This window comes from Schistocerca gregaria, chromosome 10, assembly GCF_023897955.1.
Source record: "Schistocerca gregaria isolate iqSchGreg1 chromosome 10, iqSchGreg1.2, whole genome shotgun sequence".
Classification (NCBI taxonomy): Eukaryota; Metazoa; Arthropoda; class Insecta; order Orthoptera; family Acrididae; genus Schistocerca; species Schistocerca gregaria.
This window is the reverse complement of record NC_064929.1, coordinates 207,945,651-207,972,849: the sequence shown is the minus strand read 5'-3', so window position 1 is coordinate 207,972,849 and position 27,199 is coordinate 207,945,651. Positions and strand designations below refer to the sequence as shown.

Below are 27,199 nucleotides of genomic sequence, written 5' to 3'. Positions count from 1 at the left end.
CTCTCTTTCCTTAATCTAAACTAATTAACCTATGTTGTCACACAAGGTATGGGCAGAGTCATAAAACAAATATAAATACACCGGAATTTTTCACTTTGAAAGAAACCTTATTGGCAATAATGCAGTTTCAGCAATGTCTATAAAGCTGACAGAAACAATTAATTCTTCTTTTGTAGAATGTAGAAGGACTGATATATCAACAAAAATAATCAATTTTTGAAAATATAATAAAGTTGAATGGATAAAAAAAATCTGCTCACTAAGCGGCAGCAGGAGGAAATGTACATAAAAGTTCAGGAAATGAGCAAACTTTCAGTCAGTGGCTCCTTCTTATGGCAGAACAGTTGAGTGAGAAGCAAGAGAGATGAAGGGAAAGGACTGGTGAGGTTAAGGAAATGGAGAGCATTATGGGAAAGTCACCCAGAAATCCAGGTCAGATGGGATGAAAAGGAAAGACTGATTCCTGAAATATTAAATTTATCATGCTGCTGCAAAATATTTGGCTTCAGAACTGTCAAATGAATATTCCAGTTGCAGATAAAGAAATGTCACTCTGTAGACAGTGAATGGTGAGGACCCCGGATGTCAAAAGTGTTCAAGCTCTGATATTGGAAAATCCAAGTCAATAATTTGGAATTGAAGTAAACCATCAACTCATAGAATTGCAGAGGGTGATATGTGATACAAATGCTACACATCAGAGGCAAGACAAATGTTTTCCGAGACTGCCAGAACAAAGTGAGTAAGTTATTGCACTGTGCTTAGTGGGAAAAAAATAATGCCATGCAGTGACATACATTCTGTATGTCTTAAAAGCTGCATATAAGAAGTTTAGAGACTGTACCGATGTCTTGCAGGAGACTAGCTGAAATTCCAAACAGGTTGGTATCTCTGCAAATAGCTTGACAGCTTTGTTCCACAACCGAAAGGTATTAGGTGGTTTGTGGTCCAGATGTATAGATACGGGTGGAAAGAATGATCTAAAACACACATTTGAACTGAAAGATTCCTTGTGTGTGGCATTGCATCCTCTAGTTATGTCGTTGTGTAGCATATCACTTGGTCAGTTGCTTATAATAAGCAATATGTTTTTCTTGTGTTTGTTGTACTATCATTTTGAATGATTCTTTCTTGTGTAGAAGGACATGAATATAAGTGTTATTGTCTTGCTACATTTCCCTGTGTTGGTGATACTAGACATAACATTTTGTATTTATAGCCTACATTTACTGCTTATCTTCTGCTCAGAAACTCTGCAGGAAATTGCAAGCTATTGTAATACACAAATCATTGTACTGTGCACTTTCAAAGCTGTGGGCATCTTGTTTTCTGAAAAGAGTAATCATAACTTATTTCTGTCTCAGAGACAAGACATCTGTAACCTGGCCTCTGGAGGAATGCATTGTGTGTCCACTGAATGGTGATGTAACCGGGTGTGGTTGCCCTGTTCGCATTGCAGATGATTGTCTGGGACGTGGGGAGCGGCGATGCGGTAAACGTGATAGACTGCCATCCCGACGTCATCTATTCCATGTCGTTCAACCGTGACGGCTCGCTCATCGCAACGACGTGCAAGGACAAGAAGCTCAGGGTCATAGAGCCACGGAAAGGCATAGTGTTTTCGGTGAGTAGAAGCTGTTGTGAATCGTCTGGATGGTGTCTCGAATGACATTGCATGTTTTGCTTGAAGAACCCTATGTTGATATTTTATAAATGAATAACATTTCTAATGCTCTTGTAATGTAGCCTTTGTATCAAAAGAACAATTCACTCAAGAAAACTGTAAAATTGCAAGGGAATGGGATCTCTAACCACCACTTACTTACCCCCAGAAAGTGGAATTCTAAGTAATACCATTACACACAATTTTTTTTTGTAGTATGCCTTATCCTTCTGCAGCTGCTGCATGAATTTGTTAACTATGATATGTTAAACTGTGACAGTGATGATCGTGCAGTATTCCCTTACAGTTCCTGAACTGTAATACATCACACAAAACAGTTATTTACTCATTCTACTCACATCAGGAGACAAATAAGAGAATTATGTTCAGAGATGTCAAACAAGAGCCTGCTTAATATATACACCCAAGCTCAATTTTCTCTTCTCCAGCATTGTTAGTTAGTGTTAAAGAAGCTTTCTGTCTGGCATATGTCTTGGAGCTGCAGTTGGCAGCGGAGTGTGTCTGCACTTGTTCTGCGTCACATTGGCTGCCATGCCCCAGTGCTGCCCGTAGCCCTCTGAATACCTCAAACAGAAGTTGCACAGAACAAACAGGGACAAAAGTCTACAATACATAAGAATTGCATCAGTTCGCAGAATACCATCTAATACAAATCAATACCTACAACTCTGCACATTTACTCATTCATATATATCATCAAGGGAGCAGAAATTTTAGATTTATATGTTAGTATGCGTTTTAGGTTTTTAAGTCTTGAAATTTCTGCGTCCTTTCATCCTCTCCCCCCTTAACCAGTAAACCCTCAATTCTTTAAAGAATCAACCTCCCATGCATAAAACAGCGTCAGGTGTCTGAGTACTTTACAAATGAGTGAATGTGTTACATATTTTATTTTAAGAATGTAAGCAAGGAAAAGTGCAGGAAAAGTTTGAAATTAGCCAACAGCCTTGCTGCAGTGGTAACACTGGTTCCTGTCAGCTCACCGAAGTTAAGTGCTGTCGGGGTGGGCTAGCACTTGGATGGGTGACCATCCGGTCTGCCGAATGCTGTTGGCAAGTGGGGTGCACTCGGCCCTTGTGAGGCAAACTGAGGAGCTACATGATTGAGGAGTAGCAGCCCCGACCTCGGAAACTGACTATGGCTGGGAGAGCAGTGTGCTGACCCCACATGCCCCTTCATATCTGCATCTGATGGTGCCTATGGGTCACTTGGCTGGTCGGTATCTTTGGGCGTTCGTGGCCTGTCCGGGAGGAGTTTAGTTTTTTAAAGGTTTGAAATTATTTATGTTCATAAACTGGGTAATTTGAACTCCGTTTTAAGCAAAAGCTAGTTTTACACAAATCTCAGCATTTGATGTTATATCTCTTGACCTATACTTTGTCTACGAATATAATTTTGAAGGTATATTCAGTGGTTTATGCGAATACTGTCTATAAATTGTGTTATGAGTGGAATTAGTTGTAAAGAAATGATAAAGGAAATGTCATGCCTGATGTTAGACTCACTTCATGAACAACAAAAATGTAATAAATGACAAACATTGTTCCTTTCTTTTTGTGGGAGGTGTCAGTGCAGAAAAGTTTCATAGAGGTTTGAAATTAAGTGTGAAGTTTATTGGAAATTGTTTAGTGCTCTCTTTCTCAAATAGTGGACATATGAAGTCAGTGTATTTACGTGCCTTGACCTATGCTGCCTCAAAACACACTCTTTCAAACTGCAATACCTGCCGTATTGTGTTAAACTTTTAAAATAAGATTACACCCCTTGGTGAATAGATTACAAAAGCACATTAAATTTTTAAATTCGATTAATAGTTAAATGAAATATTGAAAACCAAATTTGTTTGTCCATATACTGAAACTGGTCTGGGTTCCAGGATAGCATTTTAGTAATAAAGCTTCCACTTATTTCTCTGTCTTTCAGTTTGCCTTTACTTTGCTGTCTAACCTTTCATTATCTCTGGACTGAAGCTGGCATGACAGCTCATCAATGCCCTATCTTTGATCACCTATTGTCTTATCTGTTCCTCCTTTCTAACCTTCCCATACTTATCCCTCTGTACTCCCTGAGGAAGAATCATATAATTTGCCAAAACTAGGTATAATTGTGTCTATTTCTATGTGTGTCTATTGCAATACTTGGATTGATTAATTTATTATCACATCAAGGTCTCTTAATGACCATATGACGAAAATTAAACGTTTTGGCAATCAGTTGCCATCTTCAGAAATGATTGATCCACATCTTGCTCATGAGATACAAAAATATCAAACAACGAATAAAATATGTCAATGAATCCTATGTCATGTCATCACAAAATCACATAGTAAAACTTTAAGCAACAGTGAAAATAATAAGAGTTAAAAAGCTTCACAAAAATTAAAAAAAACTTAAAAAATAAGTAATATTATAAAGGTATGCATACACCTGAAGGTAATAATAAAGTAGATGCAGCAGTTAACTACAAAAGTGAGCACATACAGTGTCTAAATATGCAATAGCAGAGACTGTTAATCTTTACGGGAAGCATTCTGTTTTACATTTGATGTCTGCACATACGTGTGCTCGCTATCAGAACTGGCATGTCCATTGCTATATAATTAGATACATTATGAGATGTTGGCACCTACAGCGCTTGAGAATGGCCTGTGAGGCCAAAACTGACCAGTCACGTGAATCTAAATAGAGTAAACGTGTGTAAACAATAGCTAAGGTGAAACCATAAGACTGCCTTTAAACATTATTACTTTTTTGGTAGGTCAGGGTATATTAGCGTATCACAGCATGTTCTTAATACATTTTAGTCTAAAATTACTAAAAAGAGGCACAAATTGCCTCCATTTCTTGAAGACCTGCTGACACTGTGATTAACAGCTTTCTTCAAGCAGATGTTTGAACATGTGTTTATTCACTGAACTAGAAAAAAATTAAGTATTATTAGGAAAATGCTACCTAATATTTCTTCAAAATTTTATTTATTTGGTCACGAACCATCTTTTGGATTCTCGGGCCACATTCGGGTGAGAATTGATTGTTGCAGCACAGATGAATATTATATTTTTTGTACAGAAGATACGAAAATGGAGTGTTTGCGTGGAAAACATCATTTTTTTTATCATCTAGAAATAATTACATAAACTGAAAAGGGGGGATACATTATCAACTGATGAGAAATAAGGTGAATTTACAGTCTGAGCCTGGTATGTATAATAGAAACTTAATTTCATGAAGGGGAAAAAGGAAACTGAGCATGATCTTTTAATACTAAGCTGGCATTCTCTATCACGTGTTTGTTGATTTCCATTAGGGTCATATTTCTGCTTAAAATACTGAAAGTCAACAAACATAGGACACAGAATGCCAGGTTAGTATTAAATAGACTCAGTTTGCTTTTCCTCCTTTGTGAAATTAAGTTAGAGTGTAAATCCATCTTCATCAGTAGTTTTAGTATATTCACATAAAAACTTCTTTTGCCCCTTTTTTAGTTTATGTAATTATTTGTGTGTGTCACTGTTTCTTCTATACAAATATGTACATTGCACATCGTGTTTATCTGTGTTTGCGACGTTCAGTTGTTATTTGAAGATGGCCTGAGAAGCCGAAAGCCAATTTGTGACAAAATAAATATAATTTTGATGAGCAATAGTAAGTGTTGTTCTTTTTAATGTTATAATTGTGCTCTGCTGAGCACCGATGCAAAAGTCAGTTAACCCTTCGGTGCTGTGGGTGTGTATACACATCCTGCTACACTGCTCTGGAGGTGTTGTGAACCTGTATACATACGCTGCTTGGATTTTTCTACAGTGCTATGGACGTCTGAATGAATCGTGAGTCGCCAACCTCACACTGTTGCAGATGAGTTACTTCTGTATCCTGGAAAATAAAAAACTTTAGAGTATTTATCATACAACATATGTGCCTCATTACAAGCTGTCATTTGCAGAAAACCATGTTTCAACATCTTCAATTCCATGAGAGGTGATTATTGTTATGGCTGCATGATTCGTGATGGTACACAGGGATGTGAATGGGCATGTCATGTGCAGCTGTACTTCGGATATAAAACAAAAATTTTTTTCATGTGACTGTCAACAGCATGAATATACTTGAAGAAATCCGTGATAATGCACTATGCTGTCTAATGATATATTTATCCACAACTGGTTTCAATTATGGACCATTTGCAGTGTAAAAATATCTATTGTGACACCTTCGCATGTCATACATGCTATTTAACCAAAAAAGTATACACTGTTCTTGACCTGAAAACTTTAAAATAATACGTAACTGCTCAGGTAGTGTTGCTGTACACTTACTTCTGTTACATTTTTTCCTTGTTTTCAATGTTATCTGCTTGCTTAAGCTGGTATAATGGTGTTAAGTATCATTTTAATGTTTTCAAGTCAGCAGTGGTGTACACAGGTCTCATTAAATAACACTTAAGGCATGTGAAGTTGTTACAATAGATATTTTTCCGCTATGAAGGTGGTCCATGATCGAAACAAATACCAAATAAATACATTGTAATACAGCACACTGTGTTGTTATGCATCTCTCCAAACTGGATATATAACCCAATAACAAAATGAGACATCCTTCTGCTCTTAATTTTAAATAAAATTTGGGTATCTTATATATATTCCATTCATTGCACTGTATGAGGTAAAATCAACCACATGCCAAATTTATGCATTGCCTTTTTACCTCTGCAAAATCTTTACAATTTTATGCAATGTTTTACTTGATGCTGAAATTAAGTTTTTTAGCGTGTGAAGATATAGGACTGTAAGAAATGCAAAAATCAGCCTTTTTCACCTAATAGTTCTCAAAAAATTGGATAAGAGTTTTGTATTGGTCAGAATGCCATCGCCCAGTACAGGCATAAGCATTTGGTGGCCAGTGCAGCCTTAGTGTAGTAGCCTCAGTACGGAATGCAGAACTTGTCTTTAGCAGCTAAAGGGTTAATATTAAGAAAGAAAAGTTGGATAGGATAAATGATACGTAAGCATTGAGGGGGTTATGGAAATGTCGCCTGTGCCGCACAGACCAAAACCTTTGGCAAAATGACTTATTTCCAACGAAGACTTATGTAACTGGAATAGCTATTTAATCAAACTGGAAACAGCAGTTGCATGTGCCGTATGTCAAGATAAGGAGCACACTGGACAAAATAATGACTTCTTATTCATCTCTGCATGCAGGAAGGGGTATGCCATGCAGGTACCAAGGCGTGCAAGGCAGTGTTCCTGGGCAACACGGGCCGCATCCTGACTACGGGCTTCTCCCGCCACTCGGACCGGCAGTATGCCGTGTGGAGCCAGAGCGACCTGTCCCAGCCGCTCTGCATAGAGACCATCGACAGCTCCTCGGGGGTGCTGTTCCCCTACTACGACCACGACACCCGTGTGCTGTTCCTCGCAGGCAAGGTGTGTTGCAAAATGAATTTTATTTTGACCCCCACCTCTGTATAGCTACTGCAACGTACATCCATTTGAACATGGTTACATATTCATCCCTTGGTTTCCCTCTGCAATTTTTATCCCCCCCCCCCCCCCTCCCCAGACTTCCTTCCACTACCAAATTGATGATTCCTTGATGTCTCAGAATGTGCCCTGTCAACCAGTCTACATCTACATCTGTACTCTGTGAAGTGCAGGGTGAAATATGGTATCCCGGGTGCAGACCACAGTTGAAATATGGTCACTATTTTTATTTACTTAAATTTGGCATATTTCGTGACAGTACATTTTCCGTAAAATGTTTACAAGGCGATAATTGTCTTGGCTTCAGTTGTCTAGTGGAAGTATGATTCCACTATGCAGTTTTGTTGGCTGCAGAAATGTCCTGGTTCAATGCATTTGCCTCATTTTTTGGTACTTCAAATACCATTTCTTCAAATGTGGTTTCTTCTTAAAGCTTATATAGAAAAAAAGTAACATAATTTCCCCCCCCCCCCCCCTCCCAAATTAATATGACGGCGCCCAGCACATTGTTAAACCGTCAACACACACCACGAGTTCACTGCCGACTGACTACAGTCAAAGATGTCTCCAGCGTCAAAGACATTTTACACAACACACAAGCTTCCACTTGTAATCAGTCTCTTTGATATTCTTCGTCACATTTACTAATAGTTATCAATATGCTTTCACTCTCAGAAATATAAGTAAATTAACAAAAAATAAGGCAAATTACAATAAAAAAATTCTGACATAAAATATAAGAAAACATTTACAATTTGGTATCGACAAATCCGGTAGAAAATAACACATCTCCCAGATCCATTACAAAGGCAAAGGGTACATTCTATTACACCAGTTATTATTGTTACTTGCCATTCCATTGACAAATGGAACATGAGAAGAATGATGATTTTTAAATGCGTCTTTGCTTTCTGAGGATATTTTGTGTCTGTCTCAAAGTTACTGCCACTTCAGTTCCTTTAAAATCTCCGTGACACTCACACAAGTCAAACCTGTGACCATTCGTGCTGCTCCCGCTGTATACATTAAATATCACTGTTAGTCCTCTTTGGTACGAGTCCCATACACTTCAGCCAATTTTCCAGAATAGGTTGCATGTGTGATGTGTAAGCAGTCTCCTTTGTAGACTGATTGCATTTACCCAGTATTCTATCAATAAACCAAAGTCTACCGCCTGCTTTACATATGACTGAGCCTATGTGATTATTCCATTTCACATCCCCACAAAGTGTTACCCTAGATATTTGCATATATTCACCCATTCCATTTGTGGTTTATTGATACTGTTGTCGTAGGAAGTGAAGTGCACAATTTTACATTTCTGAACATTTAAAACCAGTTGCCAATCTTCACACCACTTTGAAATCTCGTCAACATCTGACTGAATATTTGTACAGGTTCATTCAGACATTACTTCATTATGTATAACTGCATCACCTGCAAAAATTCTGAGTTGACTGTTAACATTGTCTTAAAGGTCATTAATATACAACATGAACAGCAATGGTCCCAACACACTTTCCTCAGGTACACCCAAAGTAACTTCCACTTCTAATCCTTCTTTTAGTCAGAATGTGCCATAAATTTTCTTTTTTACCCAATTAGATTCAGTACCTCCTCATTTTTATGTAATCTACCCACCTAATTCTCATTGTTACTCTGCAGCACCTATTGCATTCCAGCCTGAACTGCTTATCATTCATGTTTGACTTCCATAAAAGACTACATTCCAGACAAATACCTTCAGGAAATATTTCCTGATACTTGAATTTGTGTTCAGTGTTGACAAATAGACCTTCCCCCCTCCCCCAGAAATGCTGTTCTTGCTACAGTCAGTCTGCATATCTTACGCCCTATACTTCAGCCATAGTCAATCAGTTTTCTACTCTGATAGTGAACCTCATCAACTGCTTTTGGTGTTTTATTTCCTAATCTGATTCTCCTGAGCATTACCAGATGAAATTCAACTACTTTGCATTAACCTTGTTTTGTCTTTTTTATGTCCTCCTCATACTCTTTTTTTCAAAACACTATTCATTCTGTCAACACCTCTTCCAAGGTATTTTTTTCTCTAACAATATTTCAATGTTATCAGTAGATATTAGTTTTTATTTCTTCTCACTGAACTTTAATTTACTTTACAAATTTTTCCTTGCATCTGTTCACTGCTTCTTTAACATACATGCTGAATACTATGAGACATGGACTAAAACACTGTCCCAATCCATTATTAAATACTACCTCTAAAAGGCAACTGTACAGTAGTTTTGGATGGGGACAGCAAGACTTGGTGCACGGAGTATTTTTAACATTTTGGAAGATGAATGGCATCTTTAAAATAGCCATTAAAAAGATCTAGTTTCAACCCTGTTAAGGACCTGCATAATACCAACTTTTCAATCATTTAACCCATTGGTTTATTCAGCTGGCTCACAGCCTGCTGCAGATTTCAAACCTGTTATTACAGTGCCTGCTGTAAGATGGGCTGTGCAACTATACCTTCTTCTTAGTGTTTCTTCTTTTCTGTCAATAGATGGCACAGCATGTTATATACCATTGGAAGGGTGAGAAATCTATTTAGCAATGCATAACATGCTCAATTTGTCTCGAAATTTTGTGGGTTATAAGCAATCCGTTTTGAGGGTATTTTGGCAGCTGTGTAGTAGCAAGCAATGCCATACTATAAAAAGTTTTTCTCAGACAAGGAAATCAAAACTCTGTTGAATAAAAGTGACAGTGATGTGACAAAGGATATAAGAAAATTTTCTCTTACTTGATGGACATTGGGATTTTCAGTTCATATGTTCTACTAAACAAAGTGACAGGGAAAAAACCTTGTTTCAGTTGGTTTAGAATTCAGCTGGCAGGGAATATATTAGGTCTGCCAGGCTACCCTAGACCTGGACTAGCCAGGTCCACAGGAACGGCTAAATGTATTGGTTACTGTCACTGAACACTAGCACTTGTATCACTTGATAAAATACAGAATGATAGTCTCTTTATCAGTGTAGAGTTGACTGTAAATTTTGATATATGTTACTGGCTTCTAAACCTAATCTTGCTTCTGGATCTGAAGTAAGATGATGCTGTTCTCATAGTATGTGACAATTAAAGAGTGGGGTAGAGTGGCGCTGCACTGTGACGTAAGTAATCTTCCAGTAGTGGCGTGCCTATGCCGACGCCTCTCGTTCATTGCTGTGTAGGGCAGCAGCAGTTCTCACTTGCAATTCTCTCGTGAGTTACCAACTGTGACATGGGAACTTGTTCTTCAGATGATCCCATAGTTCTTTCTCAAGATTTTTTTCTAGCATGTTCAGTCCAGTCTGAGGACAGAAGCAAAATCATAAAAAATTATAGCTGTGATCTCTCTCTCATCACTATTACATGAAAATAGTAATGTTTTTATTTTGATAATCTATAATTTGACTTGATGTTATCTATAGTTATAGAATTGTGTGAACCCTGTGACTGTATTTTAAATGTGTGAAATAATGAAAACTTCTTCAGTTACTTTTTATTGATATTTATCAACCTGATGTGTTTCAGCAGCAAGTTTCCAATGCTGTCAACAAAAATGTAGTAGTGATGAAGATATAAATGTTTTAGTCCCGTTGATTATAGGTGAAAACCCAAAATGTGTTGTGGCATAAATACAGTTATATAAAATAAAATAGAAAGAAACATTCCACATGGAATATATATATATATATATATATATATATATATATATATATATATATATATATATATATATATAGAGAGAGAGAGAGAGAGAGAGAGAGAGAGAGACAGAGAGAGAGAGAGAAACTTCCACATGGGAAAAATATATTAAAAACATAGATTCCAAGACTTACCAAGCGGGAAAACGCCGGCAGACAGGCACAAGAACAAAAAACACACACACACACACACACACACACACACACACACACACACACACACACACACATCCATCCGCACATACACAGACACAAGCAGACATGTCTGCTTGTGTCTGTGTATGTGCGGATGGATGTGTGTGTGTGTGTGTGTGTGTGTGTGTGTGTGCGTGCGCGCGCGCGCGCGAGTGTACACCTGTCCTTTTTTTCCCCCTAAGGGAAGTCTCCTCCCCCCATGAACCATGGACCTTGCCGTTGGTGGGGAGGCTTGCGTGCCTCAGCGATACAGATGGCCGTACCGTAGGTGCAACCACAACGGAGGGGTATCTGTTGAGAGGCCAGACAAACGTGTGGTTCCTGAAGAGGGGCAGCAGCCTTTTCAGTAGTTGCAGGGGCAACAGTCTGGATGATTGACTGATCTGGCCTTGCAACATTAACCAAAACGGCCTTGCTGTGCTGGTACTGCGAACGGCTGAAAGCAAGGGGAAACTACAGCCGTAATTTTTCCCGAGGACATGCAGCTTTACTGTATGATTAAATGATGATGGCATCCTCTTGGGTAAAATATTCCGGAGGTAAAATAGTCCCCCATTCGGATCTCCGGGCGGGGACTACTCAGGAGGATGTCGTTATCAGGAGAAAGAAAACTGGTGTTCTACGGATCGGAGTGTGGAATGTCAGATCCCTTAATCGGGCAGGTAGGTTAGAAAATTTAAAAAGGGAAATGGATAGGTTAAAGTTAGATATAGTGGGAATTAGTGAAGTTCGGTGGCAGGAGGAACAAGACTTCTGGTCAGGTGACTACAGGGTTATAAACACAAAATCAAATAGGGGTAATGCAGGAGTAGGTTTAATAATGAATAGGAAAATAGGAATGCGGGTAAGCTACTACAAACAGCATAGTGAACGCATTATTGTGGCCAAGATAGATACGAAGCCCACACCTACTACAGTAGTACAAGTTTATATGCCAACTAGCTCTGCAGATGATGAAGAAATTGAAGAAATGTACGAAGAAATAAAAGAAATTATTCAGATAGTGAAGGGAGACGAAAATTTAATAGTAATGGGTGACTGGAATTCGAGTGTAGGAAAAGGGAGAGAAGGAAACATAGTAGGTGAATATGGATTGGGGCTAAGAAATGAAAGAGGAAGCCGCCTAGTAGAATTTTGCACAGAGCACAACTTAATCATAGCTAACACTTGGTTTAAGAATCATGAAAGAAGGTTGTATACGTGGAAGAACCCTGGAGATACTAAAAGGTATCAGATAGATTATATAATGGTAAGACAGAGATTTAGGAACCAGGTTTTAAGTTGTAAGACATTTCCAGGGGCAGATGTGGACTCTGACCACAATCTATTGGTTATGACCTGTAGATTAAAACTGAAGAAACTGCAAAAATGTGGGAAATTAAGGAGATAGGACCTGGATAAACTGAAAGAACCAGAGGTTGTACAGAGTTTCAAAGAGAGCATAAGGGAACAATTGACAGGAATAGGGGAAAGAAGTACAGTAGAAGAAGAATGGGTAGCTCTGAGGGATGTAGTAGTGAAGGCAGCAGAGGATAAAGTAGGTACAAAGACGAGGGCTGCTAGAAATCCTTGGGTAACAGAAGAAATATTGAATTTAATTGATGAAAGGAGAAAATATAAAAATGCAGTAAATGAAGCAGGCAAAAAGGAATACAAACGTCTCAAAAATGAGATCGACACTAAGTACAAAATGGCTAAACAGGGATGGCTAGAGGACAAATGTAAGGATGTAGAAGCTTATGTCACTAGGGGTAAGATAGATACGGCCTACAGGAAAATTAAAGAGACCTTTGGAGAGAAGAGAACCACGTGTATGAATATCAAGAGCTCAGATGGCAGCCCAGTTCTAAGCAAAGAAGGGAAGGCAGAAAGGTGGAAGGAGTATATAGAAGGTTTATACAAGGGTGATGTACTTGAGGACAATATTATGGAAATGGAAGAGGATGTAGATGAAGACGAAATGGGAGATACGATACTGCGTGAAGAGTTTGACAGAGCACTGAAAGACCTGAGTCGAAACAAGGCCCCCGGAGTAGACAACATTTCATTAGAACTACTGACGGCCTTGGGAGAGCCAGTCATGACAAAACTCTACCAGCTGGTGAGCAAGATGTATGAGACAGGCGAAATACCCTCAGACTTCAAGAAGAATATAATAATTCCAATCCCAAAGAAAGCAGGTGCTGACAGATGTGAAAATACCGAACTATCAGTTTAATAAGCCACGGCTGCAAAATACTAACGCGAATTCTTTACAGACGAATGGAAAAACTGGTAGATGCAGACCTCGGGGAGGATCAGTTTGGATTCCGTCGAAATGTTGGAACACGTGAGGCAATACTGACCTTACGACTTACCTTAGAAGAAAGATTAAGAAAAGGCAAACTTACGTTTCTAGCATTCGTAGACTTAGAGAAAGCTTTTCACAATGTTGACTGGAATACTCTTTTTCAAATTCTAAAGGTGGCAGGGGTAAAATACAGGGAGCGAAAGGCTATTTATAATTTGTACAGAAACCAGATGGCAGTCATAAGAGTCGAGGGGCATGAAAGGGAAGCAGTGGTTGGGAAAGGAGTGAGACAGGGTTGTAGCCTCTCCCCGATGTTATTCAATCTGTATATTGAGCAAGCAGTAAAGGAAACAAAAGAAAAATTTGGAGTAGGTATTAAAATTCATGGAGACGAAGTAAAAACTTTGAGGTTCGCCGATGACATTGTAATTCTGTCAGAGACAGCAAAGGACTTGGAAGAGCAGTTGAACGGAATGGACAGTGTCTTGAAAGGAGGATATAAGATGAACATTAACAAAAGCAAAACGAGGATAATGGAATGTAGTCAAATTAAATCGGGTGATGCTGAGGGAATTAGATTAGGAAATGAGACACTTAAAGTAGTAAAGGAGTTTTGCTATTTAGGAAGTAAAATAACTGATGATGGTCGAAGTAGAGAGGATATAAAATGTAGACTGGCAATGGCAAGGAAAGCGTTTCTGAAGAAGAGAAATTTGTTAACATCGAATATAGATTTATGTATCAGGAAGTCGTTTCTGAAAGTATTTGTTTGGAGTGTAGCCATGTATGGAAGTGAAACATGGACGGTAACTAGTTTGGACAAGAAGAGAATAGAAGCTTTCGAAATGTGGTGCTACAGAAGAATACTGAAGATAAGGTGGATAGATCACGTAACTAATGAGGAGGTATTGAATAGGATTGGGGAGAAGAGAAGTTTGTGGCACAACTTGACTAGAAGAAGGGATCGGTTGGTAGGACATGTTTTGAGGCATCAAGGGATCACAAATTTAGCGTTGGAGGGCAGCGTGGAGGGTAAAAATCGTAGAGGGAGACCGAGAGATGAGTACACTAAGCAGATTCAGAAGGATGTAGGTTGCAATAGGTACTGGGAGATGAAGCAGCTTGCACAGGATAGAGTAGCATGGAGAGCTGCATCAAACCAGTCTCAGGACTGAAGACAACAACAACAACAACAAGGGAAGTCTTTCCGCTCCCGGGATTGGAATGACTCCTTACCCTCTCCCTTAAAACCCACATCCTTTCGTCTTTCCCTCTCCTTCCTGAAGAAGCAACCATCGGTTGCGAAAGCTAGTAATTCTGTGTGTGTGTGTGTGTTTGTGTGTTTTGTTCTTGTGCCTGTCTTCCGGCGTTTTCCCGCTTGGTAAGTCTTGGAATCTTTGTTTTTAAAATATATATATATATATGTGTGTGTGTGTGTGTGTGTGTGTGTGTGTGTGTGTGTGTGTGTGTGTGTGTGTACCTGTCCTTTTTTTCCCCCCAAGGTAAATCTTTACGCTCCCGGGATTGGGATGACTCCTTACCCTCTCCCTTAAAACACACATCCTTTTACCTTTCCCTCTTTCCTGACGAAGCAACCGTGGGTTGCGAAAGCTCGAAATTTTGTGCGTTTTTTTTATTGTGCCTATCTACCAGCGTTTTCCCGCTTGGTATACAATTATATAAAATAGTAGCTGATTGTATTTCTTAAAGCTACTTAATCCGTAGTCATGGAGACCATCACTCAGAAATTAATCTAATTTTGGCTTTATTTGCAGGGAGATGGCAACATCAGGTACTACGAGGTGGTTGACCAGGCCCCGTGGCTGCATTATTTGAACCAGTTCCTGTCTGGATCTCCCCAGGTGAAGAATTGGAAAAAAAATTTGACTTTCCAAATCCTGCTTTGACCAAAACTTGTAGATTAATTTTGCACAGTGAACGGTTTCTTGTGTAATAACGGGTTTAAAAGTTCACTGGCCATTTTTCTAAAAATCTAATTTGACCTCATTTGCGTGAGAGGCGTTCCTTTACGGAATAGTTTATTTTGATAACTCTGTGTACTAGAAAATTTTAGACTACTTTATGTTCTTATTATAACACACAATACACGGTCCAGTCTCATTACTGTGACCACCTGGCAAAAGTCTAAATAGCCACCTTTTGTAGTGTGGACGAGTTGAAAGAGTGTCAGTGAGTTTCTGGAAGACAACCAAAAGTAATATGGAGCCAAACCAATGCCAGTGCCATGGCCAGGTACACTAGGTTTCTTGGTTGAGGGCCCACGATGCAAACATTCCAGTCGCGATGGTCCCATAGATACTCAATTCATTTTAAATCTGGGGAGTTTGGTGAGGTTAGATGTTATTTTTGTGTCGATCCACGGAGCATAAAATGAGTCGTGCAAGAACATCACCTGTTGCCACCCATTGGATGTCCAGTTGTAGTATTGACATGCAAATTCCATCCTTCGGTCCATCCAATGAACAGCAGTGACCTTGGGTGCATAAAACAGGTGCCTGCTGTGGAGAGCCATATGCAGCAACATTCACTGAACAGCCGTTAAGGAGACAGTATTGGGAGCCATCTGGTTCATCTGGGCAGTCAGTTGATCAACAGTTGCACCACTGTTTGGCCATAAGCATCTTTGCACTCATCATTCACCTCTGCCTTTTATGGTCTGTGCTTCACTGCAGTTGCCTCGGCGCCAGTTTTGCGTAGTGCTTTTTTGCACAGCATACTTCAATCACAGCTACATGCAAACAGTTTACAAACTTGGCCATTTTTGGAAATGCTTGCATCCTTGCCCAGAAAGCCAATGATCGTGCCCTTTTGGATATCAGATAAATTGCTGCATTTCCGCATTATGGCAACGACTGCACCGTTTTCCACATCCCCCACGACGCGCTTTATATACCCTCCATTGCTAGTCCTGCCATTTGTGACTGGTTATTGTATGTTGATGTTAAATGTAGGTGGTGGTCTCACGAATGTGATTGGACTGTGTACATCAAATTACCACTCTCATCCAGATCGAAACAAAGTACGAATGTTACATATAAATGAACTGACCTGACACTACTAAACAACTTTCATCATTTCCTCTAGTCCTTAACAGTGTGCCAGACTGTGTGCTACAAACCAGTGTTATGAAGTGTTGACCAGCCATTGTATAATACTCTACGATGTTATGACATTGAAACTGTTATGCCCCACTAAGTAAAGAGCTTATAGGCAAAAAATTAAACAACACAACTAAAATTAATGTAGAACTGATTTTGTTCATCAGCTCTGGTGTGGAATGTTCACAGGATGAATTGACACAAGCTTTTCTTTATTTTTTCTAATGAAAGGAAGCTCATTTCCTTAAGAGTGATGTAGCAGTAATGATGTCTTGAGGAGTAAAGGAAAGAAAAACTGAATATTACTATACTTCAGTATATCAAATCTCTCTGAATTTACAAATTTATCATTAAAATGGACATGAAGTCGTGAAGTATGTATGTACACTTCTGGCCTTTAATCTCATGCCTTATGAAACACTGTCTTAATATGTCACTAGTACACTGGAGGTAAACTTAGACTGAAGATGGTGATTGAGATTATAATGAAGAACAGTGGAACATACACGTATCTAAGAATTGTTTTTGTTTCGATTTGTTGCAGCGTGGCTTGGGATTTATGCCAAAGAGAGGCTGTGATGTTCACCAGTGTGAGATTTTCCGGTTCTACAAGCTTCATGCAACAAAGGGGATGTGCGAACCAATTTCTATGATAGTACCTCGCAAGGTAAGGTATGAGAAATTGCTGCTAGCAAAAATTTCTGCTGTGCTTAGTCAATTAATTGTGTTATTGATGTATATATTTGGTATTTTCTGTTGTAAAGATGACACATTAAGTTGCACATAGGCACAATTAAGACACTTACACATAAACTTACGGCCATATCCTTCACCAGAAAAAGAGAGAGAAACACACACTGTTCATTCACACTAGCAAGCACAGCTCATGCACACGACCATCAACTTCAGCACCTCATACCAGAATGCTGCTGTCACGTGGAATGGAAACAGCAACCTGGAGGTGGTGGGGAAGAGGAAGAGATAGCAGAAAACAGATGTGGGAAGAGAGGAGTGTTGTCTGGCAGTGTGTACAGTGACTGTACTGCTGACAGGCGCAGCGTCAGGAGGTTCAGAGACAGGGAGATTGGGAAAATGAGAGTAGCAGGGAAAAAGGGGCAGATATTTTGGTAGAGGACAGCACACACAGAGGGTGGCAGATGAAAATTTGGAAGTAGTGAAATGACAGAGGGAGCGGAAACTGTTGGATGCAGGGTGTGGAGACAGTATGTTGTCATAGGTTGAGACCGGTATAATTATACGAGCAGAGAATGTGTTGTAAGAGTTACTCCCATCAGTGCAGTTCAGAAAAGCTGGTTGTGGAGGAGAGGATCCAGATGGCTTGATTTTGATGCCTGCTTCACTATCTGAGCTGTCTGGATCCTTCCCTCCACTACCAGCATTTTCTGAAATGCACAGATGGGAGTTATTTTATGGCATATTCTCTGCTTCTATAATTAACCCGGCCCCAACCTATGGTAACATACTGTCCCCACATTCTCCACCCAACAGTTTCCACCACTCTGTCCTATCAGCTCCTCCACATTCTCATCTCCCACCTTTGTGTGCCAAACTCTGCCAACGCACCTGCCTATATTTCCCTGCTCCTCTCCTTTTTCACTTCATTTTCCCCATTTCCTTGCCTCACAACCTCCTGATGTTGCACCTGTTGGCAGTCTAGTAAATGCACACATTGCACACCTGTAAACTGCCCTTCCCCTCCTCTGCGCCGTTCAGACTGTTGCTTCCATTCTGTGCGATAGTGGCATTCTGGTTGGAGCTCCCAGTGTTGGCGATAGAGTGTGCGCGCGGGTGTGCGCGCGTGTGCGTGTGCGCGCATGTGCGTGTGCGTGTGCGCGCGTGTGCGTTTGCGCGCGTGTGCGTGTGCGCGCTTGCTTGAGTGAGTGAATGATGTATGTTTCTCTTTCTTTTTCTGATGAAGTCCGTGGCCGAAAGCTTACATTAAGTGTCATAGTTGTGCCTGTCTGCAGGTTAAAGTGTCACCTTACATTGTAACGAGGAAAACAATTTTTGACTATGTAATGTAATTGGATAGATTAAAAAAAATCTACTCACCAAGTGGCTGCAGAACACACACATTGTAGAAGGCTATAATTAGCCAAGCTTTCAGAGTCAGTGGCTCCTTCAGGCAGAAGGTTTGAAGGGAAAGGGAGAGGGGTGAAGGAAAAGGACTGGAGAGTGTAGGAAAGGGGGGCAGATTTCGGAAAAGTTACTCGGAAACGTGGATCAGGGGAGACTTACCAGACTTCTAATCCTGTCTGGTTAGTCTCACCCGACCTGTGATTATGGTAACTTTTCTGAAATCTGCCCCTTTTCCTAGACCTCTCCAGTCCTTTTCCTTCACCTCTATTTCTTCCCCTTCAACCCTTCTGCTTGAAGAAATCACTGACTCTGAAAGATTCCCTAATTATAACCTTCTGTAATGTGTGTGTGTCCTGCTGCCACTGGGTGACTAGAATTTATCTATACAGTTGTATTATATTTTCCTTAAATATATGATATTCCAATGTGGAGTTTCTATTATTTGTAGTTTCTGTTGTAATATTCTTGTTGAATAAAGTTGATTGCTCGTTATTGGTAGCTATTGAACCAGAGTTATGTTTATGTCGAGCAATGGTGCTATTGTGGAGATGGAAAAGTTTACTTAGAAACTGCCCTAGTTTCACAAAGCAACTACTGCAATATGCCTACAGTTTTGCCATTGAATTTGATTGTTATTAAGATTTTGAGCAGACTCGAAACCAATATTAGCAAAACCGGTATGTAGCACCCAATATTATAAAATACTAGAATATTAACCAACAGGTCCCAGATCTACTCCAAACTGTGCTCATAGTTTTGAAAATATGTGCTTGTTGTGGTGTCACCATTGCTGCATTGAAATTAATATGAGAACAAACCCACAGAGGTGACAGAAGTTGTCAGATACATACTAATACTGTGTCTGACCTCGTTTTACTCGCCATAGTGCAGCAACTCGATGTGGCATGGACTTGCCAAGGCATAAAAATCCCTTGCAGAAATGTTATGTCGTAATGCCTCCATAGCCGTCCATAACTGCAAAAGTGTTGCCGATGCAGGATTTTGTTCACTAACTGACCTCTCGATTACATTGCACGAATGTTCAGTGGGATTCACATCAGGTGATCTGGGAGGCCAAATCATTCATGAGAATTGACTGGAATGTTCTTCAAACCAATCTTGAACAATTGTGGTCCGGTTACATAGCAAATTGTCATCATAAAAATGCCATAGTTGTTTTGGAACATGGTTGAAGTCCATGAATGGCTACAAATGGTCTTCAGGTAGCTGAACATAACCATTTTCTGTCAATGATAGGTTTGGTTGGACCATTGGATCCAGTCTGTTCCATGTAAACACAGCCCACACCATTATTGAACAACTATCAACATTCACAGTGCCTTTTTGACAACTTGGGTCCATGGCTTTGTGGGATCTGCACCACCTCTTACCAACTGAAATTGGGACTCATGTTACAAGGACACTGTTTTCCCGTCATCTGGGATCCAACCGATATGATAAGGTGCCCAGGAGAGGCACAGCAGGTGATATCGTGTGTTAACAAATGCAGTAGCTGCCATAGCCCATTAATGCCAAATTTCGCCACACTGTTCTAATGGATGCATTTAACGTGAGTCCCACATTGATTTCCGTATTATTTCACACAGTGTTGCTTTTCTGTTAGCCGTGACAACTCTACGCAAACGCTGCTGTTCGAAGGTGTTAAGTGAAGGCCGTCAGCCACTGAATTGTCTGTGGCAAGAGGTAGTGCCTAAAATTTTGTATTTTTATACTTTTGACACTGTGGATCTTCGAATATTGAATTCTTAATGTTTTCTGAAACGGGATTCCCAATCATCTAGCTCCAACTGCTGTTCCGTGTTCAAAGTCTATTAATACCCATCATGCAAAGTAATCTCATCAGAAATCTTTTCATATGAATAACCTAAGTCAAATGACAGCTCAGCCAATGTGCCTGCCTTAAGTATGTTGTGTACGTGATACTGCCTCTATTTGTATGTGCATATCGCTGTCGTTTGACGTTTCACATTAGTGTTTAAGCTCTGTAAGGTGAGACCATGCACAGTTGACTATCTCTGGGCTCAACAATGAGTTCTAAGGCTTCTTGTTTGAGAGTACGCAAGCCAACCTGTGAAATTGTATTTTTTATTCAAATGTCTTGGCACTGTTTTGTTACTACAATTCAATAGCAGCTTTCTACAAAAGGTATAGTAAACTATTAGAGCCATCTCAATCTATTGTGCTTAGTGAAGTCCACTTATCCAATCATCAAATAATATTGCGATAAAATCTACAATCGCAAGGAGAGTAGTAATTATGAAGTGAGTGAAAAAGCGAACTTGAAACTTCCAATATGATATCCATACTCAATACTTAAAGCAATATTCTATATATGTTAATTAAAGACAAGTTCATTAAGTTTCTTCTGTTTCATTTCATTTTTATTTCTTTCGTGGATCAAATGGGTTCAGTATTTCATAGCATTGGTGTGTCAGAAGTCTGTACTACATGTCCACCAGTAAAATAAAATAAGTATTTCAGTAAGCAAAAGCTTAATTTTAGTCGCAGAGTGACATTGTTGTTCTCAAAAATAATGGACATTGCTAAATTTCGGACTGTGTGTGTGTTTGTTTTATGAATAACTGCAGATATCCAAGTTAAACTGTGTGCTGGTCACAACAAGCATGTTGTGTTTTAAAAATTACAGTTTTAATTGGAAAAGAGAAGAGTTTTTTTACTAAGATTTGAAATTGGCAACTGAATAACAGTGGTTGTAATACATTGGTTAAATTTGGTTATAATTTCACTTGGGATTGAGCTGACTTTATGGCTACTGGGAGCTTGTATCTATGTTTTTACCCTCAGGGTGCCTGCAATCGAAGGAGGTCATTGTGACCTTACCAGAACCCGTGTGAACAGCTTCGGATTTCTTTGATGGGGGAGATGTGGGACATTTCTTTGGGCTTGAAATGATGACACCAAGTGAGTTTATGGTGACCTCCTCTGACTGCAAGGGTCCTCTGCTTGTTGAGCTGCTAGAGCGTAGAATCACAGTCAATGTGCAGCACTGGGAAGACACTTTGCAGAAACTGCAGGATGCCATAAAGTCAAAATGCCCAGGAATACTTTTGGACACAATCATCTCTTGGCATGATAACACCTGCCCCCACACTGCCAATTGGACAAAGGCTAAAGTTCAATGTTTTGACTGGGAAACATCTTCCATATAGCCTGGATCATCATTTTGACATCTTTGGCAATCTGAAGAAAGATATGCGTGGATGTTGGTTTCAGTCAGACAAGGAATTTCAAAAGTAGCTGTAGTTGCGGATTTGTCAGTCCATCAGTGGCCGACCGCATACCACAAAACAGGAATTGATCAAGAATGAGGCTGTGGCTAAGTTGTGTGTCCAAAGTATCCTTTCTTCCAGGAGTCCTAATCTTGCAGTTTCTGCAGGAGGGCTTCTGTGGTGTTGGGGAAGTAGGGGATATGGTAGTGGCAGAAGTAAAACTGTAAGGATGGGTCATGAGTCGTGCTTGGGTAGCTAAGTCGGTAGAGCACTTGCCCATGAAAGGCAAAGATCCCAAGTTTGAGTCTGGCCAGGAAGTTTCAGGAATTGATTGTCTTGGCTCACAGTGGCATAAAGGTTATAATGTGTGTGTGGTGATTACTTTTGAATTGAACCATTTCATGGTCCCATTGTGACAGGTGTTCAGTTTTCATTTGACTGCCTCTTATATATATCAAACAACTCTGTTTGATTGGAGAATTAAGGAACAGAAACTGTATTTTGTCCAGCAAAGTATTACAAAATATTAATTAAAACATTCAAACAATGGAAAATCCAGGATGGAATGTAACAATATTATGAGAAGAGAAGTTGGTGTCTACTGTATAGTGGAGATGCTGAGTCGCAGGTAGACACAACGAAAAAAACTCACAATTATAGCTTTTGGCCGTTCAGGCCTTCGTCAACAATATAAACACACACACACACACATACGCAAATGCAACTCAAAGCAGCAGCACCAGTGCATCATGGGAGTGGTGACTGGGTGGGGGTAAGGAGGGGGCTGGAGTGGGGAGGGAGGGGAATGGTATGGTGGGGGTGGCAGATAATGAAGTGCTGCAGGTCAGATTGGGGGCAGGTGGAGTGTAGGGAGGGGAAGTAACGGAAAAGGAGAGAAATAAAGAGTGGGTGTTGTGGTGGAGTGACGGCTGTGTAGTGCTGGAATGCGAACGGGGAAAGGGCTGGATGGATGAGGACAGTGACTTAACATTGGTTGAGCCAGGTGGGTTACAGGAACGTAGGGTGTATTGCAGACAATTCAGAAAAGCTGGTGTGGGTGGAAAGGATCCATATGGCATAAGCTGTAAAGCAGTCATAGAAATGAAGGATATCAAGTTTGGCAGCATGTTCAGCAGTAGGGTGGTCCACTAGTTTCTTGACCACAATTAGTCGGTGGCCATCATGTGGACAGACAGCTTGTTGGTTGTCATGCCTGCATAGAATGCAGCACAGTGATTGGAGCTTAGCTTGTAGACTACATGCCTGGTTTCACAGGTAGCCCTGCCTTTGATGGGATAGTTGATATTAGTGACCAGACTGGAGTAGGTGGTGGTAGGACGATGTATGGGACAGATCTTGCATCTAGGTCTATTACAGAGGTATGAGCCATGAGGTAAGGGATTGTGAGGTGGGGTTGTCTAAAGATGGACAAGTATATTGTGTAGGTTCGTTGAACAGTGGAATACCACTGAGAGAAGTGTGGGAAGGATAGTGGGCAGAACATTTCTCATTTCAGGGCATGGCGAGAGGTAATCGAAACCCTGGCGGTGAATGTAATTCAGTTGCTCCAGTCTTGGGTGGTACTGAGTTATGAGGAAAATGCGTCTCTGTGGCTGGGCGGTGTTATGCGTTTTAAGCAAAACTTGTTATTGGAACTGAAATATTTTGACCATAATTACATCAAATGATTCAAAAAGGCTTTTTTTAGTGTCAAACTGAAGGTGACAATTTCTCAGGCTTTGCAAGATTGGTTTATAGAAGCACCCCTCTCCCCCCACGCGTGCGTGCGTGTGCGCGACACCCGTACATTTTATTCTCTACCCTCTCACCTTGAAGAAACTGCTTAAAAAATTACCAATACCACACACTAGCTCTTTTGTTCCATAGTTGCAAAATACCCTTTCCTTGTATTTGAGATTAGATTAGATTAGTTTGTTTTCCTTCTACAGACCTGGAAAGAGATGATTCTAGAGATTATTCTAGAGATGATTCTTGTGGATGTGGACAACGCCAGAAAGTGTAACGTAAAAAACACAGAATATTTGAACATAACTCACTACCCTGATCATTTGTCAGGTGATTTTCAATATATCCGATTACATTACACTAAATTGGGACTGCTAATATTTACAGAATTTATACACTGTCAGAATGAAACATAGTTACGCATTTTTAATAAATTTATTAAACAAAATACCTGATCATGACTGTTCTGACCAAGTACTCTCAAAACTGAAATTTAGCAGACATTTTTACCTAAGTTGATCTAACAGTCCCTGTCAAAATATTCATCTATATAGTAGAAGTTGTGTATCAAAAAGTCTTTCAAACTCTGTTTGACTTGTGCTTTATCTGACACCAACTTTTGAACTGCTGTTTGTAGATATTTAAATATAGAGAATTTATAATTGCACTAGGATAGAGTATGACGAGAGTGGTGACTGAAGTAATTTTGGCACCATTTTTCAGAGCGACCAGTTCCAGGATGACCTGTACCCGGACACGGCAGCTCCAACACCGGCGCTCTCTGCCCAGGAGTGGCTGAGTTTCAAGAACAGGAACCCAGTTCTGATGTCAATGAAGACAGGTGAAAAGTCAACAAAAGCCGCCGAAGACACAGTGTGCCCTTTCCAGGACTGTAAAGGTAGCTCACAACTGCACACGCACGCTACCACTCGTACTGGAGGTGGCGGAGCATCGACGGGTGGCTGTGGTGTTTCGTCCTTCACGTCCTGTCGCGGGCTTCTCTCCACTTTTGTGTAGTTGTTTTGTACCCGGTTTTGGTAGGTGGGGGTTGTGTCGAGCAGTTGGCGCGCCTCCAAATCCGTCTGTGCCCTGTCTGTATTTTATCAGTCTGCTTTCTCTTATAGGCAGTTTATATCAGTTTAAGATCCTGTACTGTCTATTATGTTCTTCGTTGGTGTGGAGTGTGATATCTTTGTAGCAGTGAGTATTAATTAGAAAATTATATCTTTGTCTGTGTGAGGCTTAGATTATTGGAAACATTCAAATTATGTGATAACTGGTACAGTGTGTCATAGAAAATTGTTGGCTGAAACACCATCAAACAGTTTTCAAACATTAAAATTCAACTTTTTATTAATATCTGTCATTTAAATGACACGGACAAGACTACTGCTGTGAATTATTATCATGATATTCTGTTCACACACTGCTTTGATGCTAGTCTATCGTGGGCTGGTCTCGCCATGCCTGCATAACTGAGGCAATTTACAAAGCGTGTCCAGAAATTAATTGTTTAAAAATCGAAAAGACAATATATTTACAAAAAATTTACAGATTCACATATGTCCGACACCTTTCTTTTTGATACAGTCAGTGCGACAAGGAGTGCGCTTTCTGATACCTCACTCAAAAAATCCTCCCACCGCCTCTTAGCCCATTATTTGACACCACTCTGGACCTTGTGGTTGACAGAAAACCTTTTTCCACCCATAAACAAGTTAACAAAAATGACCAATGTTCGAAAATATAAAAATTGAATAGATAAAAATTACTCGCCAAGTGATGGCAGGAGCAACCACACTTGTATTATGTGGAAATGTGCAATCTTTCAAAGCCAGTGGCTTCTTTTTCTGGAAGAAGGATTAAAGGAAAAAGAAGAGAGATAAAGGAAAGGGGCTGGTGAAGTTTAGGAAATGGGGAGAGTTCAGATAACTTGCCCAGAGCCCTGGGTCAGGGGAGACGTGGAGGCTGGGATGAGATGGAACTACTGATTATTGGGGACTGCACTGAATGAGATTTGAAAACCTCAGAGCTTAAAGGTTGAAGATAGGATAATACATAAGACAGAGGTTACATTGCATACAGTGGATGTGAGGGGCAGGGGAAATACAGGTCAGAAAATAAAAGATATAGAAAATTAAAAGGTAGTGAAGAAAGGAATAGCTCGTGTGCAGAAATACTGAGACCACACAAATTAACGTAAATTAATGTCAGGTGGGCGGTAAGAACGGAGGACAAATAACACCTGTTCCCACATGTGGAATTATGAGAAGCTAGTGTTAGGAGGGAGAATCCAGATGACAAGGTGAAATGGGTGCTTCAGTCAAGGCTGTCATGTTGCAGAGCATGTTCTGCAATAGGATACTGTGTCTGTACCCATTTGTCCTAACTTATGACTTTGTGGTAGTCACACTAGTAAAGAAGGCTGAACAGTGTTTACGTAACAGCTGGTACATATTGTTATGACTATCACATAGTTATCAGTTAGGATGAATGGCCATCGTCAGAGACTGTGTACTGATAGTAAATACTACCCTGTTACAGAACACACTATACAACATGACAGTCACGACTTTGATACCTGTTTCACCGCACATACAATGTGACATCAGTTTCTAAGAACTGTGTAGGTGAGAACTGGCATTACAACTGTGCTTGGTTGTCACCATCTTCCTCACCTAGATGTGAGTCAGTTTATGTATTATCAGTATTTCATTTCAGTATCCTACCTATTCCTTTTCTTCACTCCCCTTTTGTTTGTCTAAACTCTGTCTTGCCAATTATCCTATCCTCCAGCTTTAAGCTCTCAGGTTTTCAAATCTCATCCAGTGCAGGTACTAACAATCAGCATTTTATTCTCATCCTGTTCGGTAAGTCTCATCTGACCCGGAGTTCTAGGCGACTTTTCTAAACTTTAGCAGTCTTTTTTCTTTGTCTCTTGACTTTCCCCTTCAACCCTTCTGCCAGAAGGAGCCATTGGCTCCGAAAGCTTACATTATACTTGTTTTCTCCCGTAAAAAACTTCAAATAGATGAAAAGATGAAACTGCCAGATCAGATTTGTGAGCAGGGTGCTTGATGATGTCCCAAATACCTGAATCCAAGAGTTGGCTGTGCGGAGTAGTGTGTTTTCATGCAACAAGTGCATTTACCTTCTTTTGTCCAGTATCACCCCTTTCTTTCTTTCTTTCTTTCTTTCTTTCTTTCTTTTTGTAGGGCTTCACAGTACTGCACAGCATTGTCTTCCCATGGGGCAAAAATTCACTGAACAGAATCCCTTTGTGATCGGAAAAGGCAGAGCTCATTATTTTTCAGGATGAAACAGTTTTTTCAGTTTGCTTGATTTTGCTGTTTTGCCTCAAGAGTGTAACAGACCACACTAATTTTGTGGTCAGGCACAATAGTCAAAGAATTATTGATCTTCCAGTTGAAAGGGCTCTTGAGATTAGTGTGGAGATGCAATTCTGTTGACCCGTTTTTATGTTAGTTGCTTTGATACAACCTCTGACATGGTTTTCGGAAACAGTGTTTGAGAAATGATTTCATGCAAAAGAGGTCTGGATTTCTGGAAACACTGCATTCATCTCGTGCCAAAGTCAGTCACTGGTCATCA

General features: G+C 40.0%; 1 protein-coding gene across 10 annotated transcripts in view; it reads left to right on the top strand.

The window, feature by feature from the left end:
* LOC126293484 (coronin-2B-like) overlaps window positions 1-27,199 on the top strand; it is a 114,308-nt gene that overhangs the window by 48,635 nt on the left and 38,474 nt on the right. For 6 of the 10 annotated variants that reach the window (XM_049986729.1, XM_049986731.1, XM_049986733.1 and 3 more), the window contains 5 exons: window positions 1,460-1,624; window positions 6,886-7,110; window positions 15,147-15,233; window positions 17,035-17,157; window positions 24,311-24,485. In XM_049986729.1, the coding sequence (XP_049842686.1) occupies window positions 1,460-1,624; window positions 6,886-7,110; window positions 15,147-15,233; window positions 17,035-17,157; window positions 24,311-24,485 (775 nt within the window). The remainder of the gene's footprint in view (window positions 1-1,459; window positions 1,625-6,885; window positions 7,111-15,146; window positions 15,234-17,034; window positions 17,158-24,310; window positions 24,486-27,199) is intronic. The other 4 variants (XM_049986736.1, XM_049986730.1, XM_049986737.1 and 1 more) reach the window with 1 other exon arrangement.